At 41.5% G+C, this 13,160-nt stretch overlaps 1 protein-coding gene and 1 pseudogene across 1 annotated transcript; both read right to left on the bottom strand.

The window, feature by feature from the left end:
• Nucleotides 1–776: 776 nt before the first annotated feature.
• LOC131761256 (DNA damage-inducible transcript 3 protein pseudogene) lies at nt 777–1,283 on the bottom strand (annotated as a pseudogene).
• LOC131761257 (DDIT3 upstream open reading frame protein) lies at nt 1,219–1,435 on the bottom strand. The gene has a single exon (XM_059071787.2). It carries the CDS (start codon nt 1,424–1,426, stop codon nt 1,310–1,312), a length of 117 nt encoding a protein of 38 aa, XP_058927770.1. The 5' UTR covers nt 1,427–1,435; the 3' UTR covers nt 1,219–1,309.
• Between the last annotated feature and the right edge of the window lie 11,725 nt (nt 1,436–13,160).

The raw sequence follows: 13,160 nt of genomic DNA on the forward strand, positions 1-13,160 counted from the left end.
GTTATGTTGAAGTCCTGATCCTCAGGATCTCAGAATGTGACCTCCATCCTTTTTGGAAATAGGGTCATTACAAAGGCAATTAGTTAAAATGAGGTCAGGCTGGAGTAGGGTGGGCCTTAATCCAACATGATTGGTATCCTTATAAGAAGAGGAGACACAGACACAGAGGGTAGAGGCCACATGATGACAGAGGCAGAGATTGTAATGCTGCAGCTGCAAGCCAAGGAGAACCAGGGATTGACAGCCACTGTTCAAAACTGGAAGGGGCAAGGAAGGATCCTCCTCTAGAGCCTCCAGAAGGAGCACACCCCTGCTGACAACTTGATCTTGGAATTCTGGCCTCCAGAACTGAGACAGAATAAATCTAAGTCATCCCATTAGTGGTACTTGGTTACTGCGGCCATAGGGGGCGAACACAAGAGGAATCATCACAGAATAAAGGTAAAACCACCTGGAACCCCATCACTCAGAGGAAATTGCTGCTAAGCTTCTGCTGACCACCCCTTCTATCAGTTTTTGTGCACTTAGTTGGGTACTGACTTACAGCTTCTTTTTTTTTTCTAGAAAGTCACTTTAATGGATGTGGACAGTAATAAATAAATGTACAATCTCTATATACATGCCGAGACCCTCTCCTGTCATCTACCCTAAGTTTTCCCCCTACTGAATAGATGGGGGCTGGAGGGGTACATCGTTGGCATTGGTGAGAAGGTGGTCAGTAGATACTTCCAGGAAGGGTCAGAAGTGGCCCGAGGGGAAGTGCTGGTCCCAGCCGTTCATGCTTGGTACAGAATAACCATCCGGTCAATCAGAGCTCGGCGAGTTGCCTCCACTTCCCTGGTCAGGCGCTCGATTTCCTGCTTGAGCCGTTTGTTCTCTTCAGATAGCTGTGCAAATTTTCTTTCATTCTCTTGTTCTTTCTCCTTCATGCGTTGCTTTCCAGCCCGTGCCGGGGACTGGCCACTGTGTTTCTGTTTCCTGGGCCTTTCTTGGTCTTCCTCTTCTTCCTCCTGAGCCGGGGAGCTCTGACTGGAATCCGGAGAGGTGGGGTTCTGGGAGGTGCGTGTGACCGCTGCTCGTCCTGGCTCCTCGGTCAGCCAAGCCAGGGAGGCGGGGTCAAGAGTGGTGAAGGTTTTTGGTTCTTCCTCCTCGTTTCCAGGAGGTGAGACATAGGTAGCCCCATTTTCATCTGAGGACAGCGCCTCCTGCAAGTCCTCATACCAGGCCTCCAGCTCCCAGCTGGACAGTGTCCCAAAGGAGAAAGGCAGTGACTCAGCTGCCATCTCTGTGGCTGGATCAGGATCTGCTTTCAGGTGTGGTGATGTATGAAGATACACTTCCTTCTGGAACACTCTATCCTCAGATTCCGGCTCTGATTTTGGCTCTGTCGCTGCCACCCGCTCATCTTCAACATGATACACTCCATGCCTTAGACTCAAGCCTCTGACGGACTTACAGCTTCTTAGCCTGCTCTGAAACCTGCATTGTCACCTGAGGCTATTGTAGGCTTTTACATGTAGATCTGCAGCAACATTTTAAATGACTGCAGCACCCCATGCACAGATAGAACATATTTTAACAAAGCTCTGTTGGTGGATACTAAGGTTGCTTTCTCCTCTCCCTCCCTTCATCCTTTGTCCTCCCTCCCCCTTGCTCTCCCTCTCTCTCTCCCTTTTCCTTTCCTTCTCTTCCTCTCCCTCTCTCTCTCCTTCTCCCTCTCTCCTGTCTCTCACTCTCAAACCTCCCTGACTGTAAAGAAATGAGAAAACACAGACCTTTCTGATCACAAATGTTTTTAAATGCCTGCGTATTAATGACTGTTGAGTATGTGTGTTGTCGAGAGGAGGGCGATCTTTCTTGTCTTAAATGAGAAAAAAGTCGTAGGAAAAAAAGGGCTTTGTGTTGTCATACATTAGGCTGAGCAGACACCCTCTGAGAGCTGGACCCCAGGGGCTTCCTGAGACCAATTGCATTTTTCCTGAAGGAGTGTGTTTAACGTCAGCACCCTGAGGAGCTTGGCCGAGAAGAGCCCTGAAGGCCAAATATTTACACAGCCAACCTCAAAGCCCCATGGAAATGACCTCATGAACATTGTTTTTAATTTATAAGACATGATGATGAATAAGAGCCGCTGCCTTGTCTAATGCTCATTTCTAGAGAGTGGAGGCTTGGAGACTGGGTTCCTGAAAGGCAGTGACTCAGGGATGAGTTTCAGTCCTGACTCCAACTCTCTTGCTGGACAGCCTTACATTAGTCACTGCAGTTCTCTGAGCACCAGTTTCTTCTATGAGATGTATATGTGAAAGATGCCAACTTTCAGCCTCATGGTGAGCATGAAATATAATGGTGAGTAGAGACCTCTCTGCATGCAGGTCTCTAAGGTGGCAGTGGGAATGAGGTTTGGGAGCCTTGTGAAACTGGTCTCCCCTCGTCTGCTACTGAGGTCTTCGCAAAGAGCCACCATGCCCTGACAGGGGTTAAATTAGATGGCTGGTGAGTTTCCGGGCAAACAGTGAAGACAACAGGATGTATCAGGGGTACTGTCTTTCACTCCCAAATTTGGAAACCCCTGGCTCATGAATAGCTGATAGGTGACTGTCCTCTGGTCTACTACTCAGACCCTTCCTATATACCCTTGGATAGCAGCAGCCAACATTCCACTGCCAACATCTGCATCCCTACCTGAGGCCATCTGCCTCCAGACCCTTGCTCTCTGCCTGTGTGAGGCAAGCCAGAAATGCCTGAGTATTAATGACCTTCAGGGCCAGCCCTCAACCAAAGCCTGGTGGGAGCTAGTGAATCAGTACTTCATCTCCTTTTCCCCTTGTGTTGGCTACTGCTGAGGAGCGTGTTCTACATTGTATCTCAGAATTCTCCAGTGGGAGTAGCTCTATTTTCCAACAGTGGTAATTTTGACAGCACACCTTCTATTAGTCTGTCTTCTCTTCCCTACCTCTTGTCCCTCCCACTTTTGGTGCTGTCTGGGGTCATCTCTCAAATAAGGTACATGCATGTGTAATATTTGTCCATGGCTCTGCTTCTGATGCAGCCCAAGGGATATGCCTTCTTCTTCTCTGAATCAACCAAACTGTGATTCCGCATGGCCTTCACTGACTGTCTTTCCCTTCTCAGCAAATTTCACTCCATCCACCCAGTTGCTCAAACTCAAACTCTTAGCAATATTTTTGATCCCTTTCCTTCTTGACCCTCCACAGCTAATCCATCACCTGTTGACTCTAACTACAAAACATATTTACAGACTTCATACATCATAATCTTGCTTCTGAAAATAATTATAAAGTAAAAATCTTAAGAGAAGAAGAAAAGAAACCCTGCAACGGAAGACTATAGATAAGAAAAACAGCAGACATCTTGTCAGAAAGTATGCAAGCCAGAAAATAGTGGAGAAATTTTAAAAAACTGCATGATTACATTTATTAAAAATTTGTTTTCATTGAGGTAGACTTTATTTATATTAGTCTCAGCTGTACAACATAATGATTCAATATTTTTATAGATTTTTCTCCATTTAACATTATCATAAAATATTGACTATATTCCTTGAGCTGTACAATATATCCTTGTAGTTTATTTATTTATTTATTTATTTATAATTCACATATAGTTGATGTACAATGTTATATAAGTTACAGTTGTAAAATATATTGATTCACAATTTTTGAAGATTATATTCCATTTATAATTATTATAAAATATTTGCCATATGCCCCTTGTACAATATACACTTGTAGCTTATTTTATCCCTTATTTTAGTTTGTACCCCTTGATCCTCTACCCCTATACTTCCCCTCCCCCCTTCCCTCTTCCCACTGGTAACCACTAGTTTGTTTTATTTTTTAGATTCCACAAATAAGTTATATTGTGAAGTATTTGTCTTTCTCTGTCTGACTTATTTTGCTTAGTATAATGCCCTCCAAGTCCATTCATGTTGTTGCAATTGACAAAAATTTCATTCTTTTCTATGGCTGAGTAATATTCCATTATATGTATATGTATATATATACATATATATATATGACACATATATATCCAATATATATGTTTCTTTATCCATTCATCTGTTGATGGACACTTAGGTTGCTTTCGTATCTTGGCAACTGTAAATAATGCTGCTATGAACATTGGGGTGAATGTATCTTTTTAAATTAGTGTTTTGTTTTTCTCAGATATATATCCCTGAGTGGAATTTCTGGGTCATATGATAGTTCAATTTTTAGTTTTTTGAGAAACTGTCATACTGTTTTCCACAGTGTCTGCACTAATTTATATTCCCACCAACAGTGTATGAGGGTTCCCTCTTCTCCAAATCCTCACCAACATGTGTTATTTGTGGCTATCATTAAGTGATAGCCATTCTGACGGGTTTAAAGTGATATCTCATTGTGGTTTTGATTGGCATTTCTCTGATGATTAATGATGTTGAGCATCTTTTCATGTGCCTGTTGGCCATCTGTATATCTTCTTTGAAGAAATATCTATTTAGGTCTTCTGCCCATTTTTAAATTGGTTGTTTGTTTTTTAACGTTAAGTTGGATGAGCTGTTTATATATTTTGGACATTAGCTCCTTATTGGTCATATAATTTGAAAAACTTTTCTCCCATTCAGTAGGTTGTCTTTTTGTTTTGTTGATGGTTTCTTTTGTTGTACAAAAGTCTTTAGGTTTAGTTAGGTCCCATTTGTTTATTTTTGTTTCCTTTGCCTTAGGAGACTGATGCAAAAAATATTGCTAATTTATTTCAGAGAGTGTTCTGTCTATGTTTTCTTCTAGGAGTTTTATAGTATCTGGTCTTACCCTTAGGTTTTTAATCCATTCTGAGTTTATTTTTGTATACGTCTTTAGAGAATGTTCTAATTTCATTCTTTTACATGTAGCTGTCCAGTTTTCCCAGCACCACTATATTCAAAAAACTATCTTTCAACCATTGTATATTCTTTCCTCCTTTGTCATATATTAATTGATCATAAGTGTGTGGGTTTATTTCTGGGCTATCTATTCTGTTTCATTGATCTATGTGTCTGTCTTTGTGCCAGTACCATAGTGTTTTGATAACTGTAGCTTTGTAGTATAGCCTGAAGTCAGGGAGCATGATATCTCCAGCTCTGTTCTTCTTTCTCAAGATTGCTTGAGCTATCAGGGTCTTTTGTGTTTCCATACAAATTTTAGAATTATTTTTTCTAGTTCTGAGAAAAATGCCATTGGTATTTTCGTAGGGATTGAATTGAATCTGTACATTGTCTTGGGTAGTATGGTTATTTTTGAAAATGTTAATTATTCCAATCCATGAACATGGAATATCTTTCCATCTCTTTATGTCATCTTCAGTTTCTTTCATCAGTGTCTGATAGTTTTCCAAGTACAGATCTTTTACCTCCTTAGATAAGTTTATTCCTAGGTATTTTATTCTTTTTGATGCAGTGGTAAATGGGATCGTTTCCTTAATTTCTCTTTTTGATAGTTTGTTGATAATGTATAGAAATGCAGTGGATTTCTGTATATTAATTTTGTGTTATTCCGCAACTTTACCAAATTCGTTAATGAGATTAAGTAGTTTTTTTGTGGCATCTTAAAGATTTTCTGGGTATAGTATCATGTCATCTGCAAACAGTGACAGTTTTACCTCTTCCTTTCCAATGTGAGTTCCTTTTTTTCTTTTTCTTCTCTGATTGCAGGGGCTAGGACTTCCAAAACTATGTTGAATAAAATTAGTGAGAGTGGACATCCTTGTATTATTCCTGGTCTTAGAGGAAATGTTTTCATCTTTTCACCATTGAGTATATGTTAGCTGTGGGTTATTATATATGGCCTTTATTATGTTGAGGTATATTCCCTCTATATTCACTTTCTGGAGAGTTTTTATCATAAATGGAAGTTGAATTTTGTCAAAAGCCTTTTCTACATCTACTGAAATGATTATATGATTTTTATTCTTTGCTTTTTTAATGCAGTGTATCACATTGATTGATTGTGGATAGTGAACCATCCTTGTATCCATGGGAGAAATCCCACTTGTTCATAGTGCATGATCCTTCTAATGTATTGTTGGATTTGGTTTGCTAACATTTTGTTCAGGATTTTTGCATCTATGTTCATCAGTGATATCGACCTGTAATTTTATTTTTTGTTAATATCTTTGTCTGATTTTGGTATCAGGGTGATTCTGGTGAACTCATTCCTCATAGAATGAGTTCAGAAATGTTCCTTCCTCTGCAAATTTTTGGAATAATTTGAGAAGGATAGGTGTTAACTCTTCTTTAAATATTTTGTAGAATTCACCTTTGAAGCCATCTGGACCTGGACTTTTGTTTATTGGGAGCTTTTAAATTACTGATTCAATTTCAGTACTGGTAATTGGTCTGTTCACATTTTCTATTTCTTCCTCATTCAGTCTTATATTTCTAGGAATTTGTCAATTTCTGCTATGTTGTCCATTTTATTGGCAAATAGTTTGTAGTAATATGATAAATTTTATTTCTGTGGCATTGGTTTTTATTTCTCCTTTTCACATCTGATTTTATTGATTTGGGCTCTCTTTATTCTTTTTTTTTTTTCCAGTACATGGGACTCTCACTGTTGTGGCCTCTCCCGTTGCAGAGCACAGGCTCCGAATGCGAAGGCTCAGCGGCCATGGCTCATGGGACTAGCCGCTCCGCAGCATGTGGGATCTTCCCGGACCGGGGCACGAATCTGTGTCCCCTGCATCGGCAGGCAGACTCTCAACCACTGTGCCACCAGGGAAGCCCTCCTCTCTCTTCTTGATGTGGCTAGGTAGAGGTTTATAAATTTGGTTTATCTTTTCAAGGAACCAGATCTTTAGTTTTATTGACCTTTTCTATGTTTCCCATCTCTATTTCATTTATTTCTGCTCTGATCTTTAAGATTTCTTTCCTTCTGCTAACTTTGGGTTTTGTTTGTTCTTCTATTTCTAATTCCTTTAGGTGTAAGTTTAGGTTGTTTATTTGAGATTTTTCTTGTTTTCTGAGGTAACTTGTATGTCTATAAAATTCCCTCATAGAACTGCTTTGCTGTGTCCCATAGACTTTGTCTGATGTAAGTATTGCTACCTTGTCTTCCTTTTCATTTCCATTTGCATGGAATACCTTTTCTTATTCTCTCTTTTTCAGTCTGTGTGTGTCTTTAGACCTGAAGTGAGTCTCTTGTAGACAGCATAAATATGGGTCTTGTTTTTGTATCCTTTCAGCCACTCTATGTTTTTAGTTGCAAGAGATTGAGTCCATTTACATTTAAAGTAATTACTGATAGCTATGTACTTATTGCCTTATTGTTAATTGTTTTGAGGTTGCTTTTGTAGTTCATTTTTGTTCCTTTCTTTTGTTCTCTTCCTTTGTAATTTGATGACTATCTATAGTGTTATGTTTGGATTCCTTTCTTTTTGTGTTGTGTGTATCTATTATAGATTTTTGGCTTGTGGTTACTACTAGGTTTATATATAACTATAACTATATATGATTATTTTAAGCTGCTGACCTCTTAATTTCAAACACATTTTAACAACCCTGCATTTTTACTCCCCTCTCCTCATGGTTACTGTTTTTGACATTATATTTGACATCTTTTTGTTTTGTGCATCCCCTAACTTCTTATTGTGCATATAGATTATTTTACGACTTTTGCCTTTTAATCTTCCTACTAGCTTTTTACATGGTTAATTTACCACCTTTACTGTATATTTGCCTTTACCTATGAGATTTTTCCTTTCATAATTTGCATGTTTCTAGTTCTGGCCTTTTCTTTACTGCTTAGAGAAGTCCCTTTATCACTTCTCATAAAGTTGATTTGGTGGTGCCAAACTCTTCTAGCTTCTGCTTGTCTGTAAAATTTTTGATCTCTCCACCAAATCTGAACAAAAGCCTTGCTGGGTAGATTATTCTTGGTTGTAGGTTTTTCCTTTTCATCTCTTTAAATATATTATGCCACTCCTTTCTGGCTTGCAGAGTATCTGCTGAAAAGTCAGCTGATAGCTTTATGGTAGTCCCCTTGTATGTAACTTGTTTCATTTCCCTTGCTGCTTTTAATGTTCTTTCCTTATCTTTAATTTTTGGCATTTTAATTACAATGTGTCTTGGTGTGTTCCTCTTTGGGTCGATCCTGTTTGGGACTCTGTGATTCCTCAACCTGGATGTTTGTATCCTTTCCCAGGTTAGGGAAATTTTCAGCTATTATGTTTTCAAATATGTTCTCTGTCCCTTTCTCTCTCTCTCTTCTCTTTCTGGGACCCTTATAATGTGTGTCTTAGTGCACTTGATGTTGTCCCAGAATTTTCTTAAGCTGCTCTTATTTCTTTTATTCTCTTTTGTTGTTGTTGTTCATCTTCAGAGATTTCCACTACTCTCTCTTCCAGCTCATTGATGCATTCTGCACCATTTGATCTACTGCTGCTTCATTCTAGTGTATTTTTATTTCAGTTATTGTGTTCTTCATCTCTATTTGATTCTTCTTTAAGAATAAGAAGTTAGAATTTTCTAACTCTTTGTTAAAAAGTTATAACTTCTCATTCTGTTCATCCATTCTTCTCCTGAGTTCATTGATTTTCTTTATGATCCTTACTTTGAACTCTTTATCAGGTAGTCTGGTTATCTCCACTTCACTTAGTTCTTCTTCTGGGGTTTTGTCTTGTTCCTTCATTTGTAACATGTTCCTCTGTTGCCTCATTTTGCCTAATGTGCTGCTTTTTATTTCTATGTATCTGGTAGGTTGGTTACATTTACTGACCTTGAAGAAGTGGCTTATGCATCCCCTCAGCGCACCCCTCTTTGGTCACCAGAGCTATATACTCCAGGGATGCCCCCATCTGAGCTGAGTGTGTCCTGTTATGGTGAGCTGACTACTGTGGCAAGCATGGCTGGCCCCCGGGTCCAGTTGCTTCCAGGCCCTGCATTGTGCAGAGGCTACTAGCCACTTTTTGGTGGGGCTGTGTCATGAGGTGGCTGATGACAGTATCCTGGGGTGCAGGTCCTGGGGTTAGTGTTGGCTTAGTGGTGGGCAGAGCTGTGTCCTGGAGTGGGTGGTTGCAGGGCCAGGTTTCCCAAATCCAGTGTTAGCCTGATGGTGGGTGCAACTATTTCCTGACATGGCTGGTTCAGTGTTCTGGGATGTCCCAAAGCAGGTACTTGCCCTCTGGTGCATGGTGTTGTATCCTGGGTTGGCTGGTTAAGGTGGCCAATGTCTTGGGGCTGCAGTTGGCCTGCTGTTGGGTGGGGCCAGGTCCTGGGGTTTGTTTCATCTGCTGGTAGGCATTTTGGGACTCACAGTTTCCCATGGCTAGTGCCAGCTAACTAATGGTTGGAGCTGGGTCCTGGTATCTCTGTCTATAGGGTTCTTGGCGTCTTCCAGTTGATGTTGGCCTCTTGGTGGGTGGGGATGGATCCCAGGGTGGCTGACTAAGGGGCCTAAGGTGTCTCAGTGTTGGTGTTGGCTTGCTGGTGGGTGGGCACCAGGAAGCAGGTGTTCCCAGGGCTAATGCTGTCCTGCTGGTGTGTGGCCTGGATCCTGCCATAGCAGGCTGCCTGGCTGCAGTGGTCCTAAGGCTGGTGTCCACCCACTGGTGGATGAAGATGGATTCTAGGGCTAGTGCTGGATCACTGGAGGGGAAAGATGGGTCCCAGTATCTCTGGCTGCAGGGCCCTGGGGGTTCCTGGAGCTGGTGTTGGCTTGCTGCTGGGCAGGGCTAGTACTTGAGACAGCTGGCTGAAGAGTTGAGTGTGTCCTAAAGCTTGTGTCAGCCTGCTGGTGGGTGGAACTTGATCCTGAGGTAGCTGGCTGAGGGTCCCAAATGTCTCAGAGCTGGTGTTGGCCTGCTGGAGGGTAGGGCTGGGGCTCAGGAGGTCTGAGGGTTGGTGTAAGCCTGCTGGTGCATGGACTGGGTCCTGCCATGGCAGGCTGTGTGGCTGTGGTGGTCCTGAGGCTGAAGTTGGCTCACTGGTAGGCAGAACTGGGTCCCAGGATCTCTGGCTGCAGAGCCTTGGGGGTCCTGGGCCACTGATGTGTGGGGCAGGGTCCGGAGCCCTTTTGTGGACAGGGCTATGTCTTGAGGTGGCTGTGGGCTCAGGGGTTCTTAAGGCAGCCTGCCTACTGGAGGGTAAGGCCGTGTTTCAGTTAGTTACTTGGCCTGATAAGTCCCAGTACTGGTTTCTACAGGCTGGTGGGTGAGACCAGGTCCCTGTGCTGGAGGTAGGATTCCAAAATGACACTTGCCAGAACCAGTGTCCACATGGTAGAATGAGCTCCCCCAAAAGGCTGCAACCAGTGTCTATGTCCCCAGGGTGTGCTCCAGTTGCCTCCACCCCATCCAGGAGGTTCTCCAAGATCAGCAGGTGGGTCTGACCCAGGTTCTCTTCAAATTACTGCTTCTGTCCTGGGCTCCGAAGTATGTGGGATTTTGTGTGTGCCATTTAAGAGTGGAGTCTCTTTTTTCACAGCCCGCTGGGACTCCTGAAAGTAAGCCATGATGGCCTTCAAAGCCATACATTCAGGGGGTTTGTCTTCCTGGTGCAAGACCTCAGGCTGGGGAGCCCAATGTGGAGCTCAGATCTGTCATTCCTTGGATAGATCCTCTGCAATTGTAATTAACCTTCCATTTGTGAGTTGCCCAGCTAGAGGTATGGGTCTTGACTATACTATGACTCTTCTCTTCCTACCATCTCATGGTTTCTTTTTTATACCTTTAGTTGTAGAATACCTTTTCTGCTAGTCTTCTGGTCTTTCTCAGCAATAGTTGCCTCATAAATAGTTGTAATTTTGGTGTGCTCATGAGAAAACGTGAGCTCAGGGTCTTCCTACTCCGTTTTTTAAAGTACTAAAAGAGAAAATATGTCCACCTAAAATGCTAAGCCCAGCAAATATATATTTTCAAATGAAGGCAAATGCAACATCAAATTCTGGCCAGGATATGAGGCAACAGGAATTCTCATTGACTGCTTTCACTGCTAGTAGGAATGTAAATTGATAAATCACTTTGGAAGTCAGTTTCACAAAATTAAATATACTTTTGCTAAACATGCAGCAGTTATTCCCCTAGGTACTTATTCAAATGAGTTGAAAACTTGTGTTCACAATAAATACTGGACAGCAATATTCATAGCAGCTTTATTCATAACTGCCAAACACTGGAAGCAAACTAGATGTCGTTCAGTAGGTGAATGGATAAACAAATTGTTGCCCATCCACAATATTATTCAACGCTATAGAGAAAAAAATATGATCTATCAAGCCACAAAAATTATGGAGGAAAGTTAAGTAAATGTAGTTAGGTAAAAGAAGTCAATCTGAAAAGGTATATACTGTATGATTCCAACTATATGATATTTTGGAAAAGGTAAAACTATGGAGGCAATTAAAAAAAAATGTCACAAGGCAAATTGCTGTCTTGAAAACTGGAGAGTCCAGCAGATACAGAGAATCACAGTGTACCATGACCTGAATCCACTGCTAGAGTCAGCAACTGGTAAGAACTCTTGGAATAAGTGACTAATTGCTAGAGACTGAGCATGGACTAGCTTGAAATATAAAAATTCCTGGTGGACCAGAAATAGGGGAATCCCCATTTTTGTGAGTTCTACCTCAAGGAGCCCCACCAGGTCTTCATGATGCAGATCAGAAAAAAATACCCTCATACTTCCAGCAGAGAAAGGGGAATAGTAACCAAGAGCATTCTGTTTTCTCTAACAATGGTCTTCCCTCAAGGGAAAATATTTTACCAGAACCTAGCCAAATTAAGTTTTTTCCAGAACCTCAAGGACTTGGGGGAATGGAAATACCCAATTCTAGCCCAATCTAGACTTCCTGTCTCACCAAAAGGGGTGAAGTTGAGAAGCCCTAATGAAAGTCACAGCCTGGGACACGGGTTGATACCTATCAAAGGACTAGAGCATGTTTCCCCTCCATCATTACCTTATCACAAATAAATAGGACTTTTGCATAGTAACAGAGGATTAAAGCCTAAGTCTGAAAGACTCAGACCTATTTAAGAACTAAGTCTATACAAAGAGCAGGGGAGAGAAAAACAAGGACACCAGAGGAAATATGAGCCTTTGACACCTAAAGCTACAGCAAAAAGTAAACATAGCTTCTTTCCTAGACAGATAAATACAAAACCTCACACTAAAGGCCTATTTAACTCAGTTCCTTTTATCTGATACATAATGCCCAGCTTTCAGTAAAAAATTATGATGCACACTTAAAGGCAAAAGACACAGTATAAGAGAAAGCAAGCATCACAACCAGATGCAGATATTGCAGAGATTTTGTATTCATCATATGAGGAATTTGAAATAAATATGATTAATTGGTCGAGGGATCTAATGGAAAAAGTGGATAATATGCAAGAATCTAAGCAGAGTTGGAAACTCTAAGAATCAAAAGGAAATGCTAGATATAAAAAACTAATAAAAATAAATGCTTCTGATGCACTCACCAGCAGATTAGACATGGCTGAGGAAATAATTATGGAGTGTGAAGATATGTAAACAAAATTGTCCCAAACCGAATAGTAAAAAGAAAAAGCAGTGAAAAAAATAGAACATAATATTCAAGAATGGTGGAACAATTTCAAAAAGTGTAACAGGGGCTTCCCTTGTGGCACAGTGGTTGAGAATCCGCCTGCCGATGCAGGGGACACAGGTTCGTGCCCTGGTCTGGGAAGATCCCACATGCTGTGGAGTGGCTGGACCTGTGAGCCATGGCCACTGGGCCTGCACGTCCAGAGCCTGTGCTCCACGTTTTGGTGAGGATGTGAAGAAACTGGAACTCTTGTACACTGTTGGTGGGAATGTAAATTGGTGCAGCTGCTATGGAAGATAATATGATGGTTCTTGAAAAAATTAAAAATAGAATTACCATATTATCCAGCAGTTTTTTTTTTGTTTATTTGTTTGTTTGTTTTTTGTGGTATGTGGGCTTCTCACTGTTGTGACCTCTCCCATTGCAGAGCACAGGCTCCGGACGTGCAGGCTCAGTGTCCATGGCTTATGGACCCAGCCACTCCGTGGCATGTGGGATCTTCCTGGACGGGGACACGAACCTGTGTCCCTTGCATCGGCAGGCGGATTCTCAACTACTGCGCCACCAGGGAAGCCCGTTATGTGTTTTTTTACATAAACAAATAAATAAAAGGCAAATTAA

Source organism: Kogia breviceps, chromosome 8 (assembly GCF_026419965.1).
Source record: "Kogia breviceps isolate mKogBre1 chromosome 8, mKogBre1 haplotype 1, whole genome shotgun sequence".
Lineage (NCBI taxonomy): Eukaryota > Metazoa > Chordata > Mammalia > Artiodactyla > Physeteridae > Kogia > Kogia breviceps.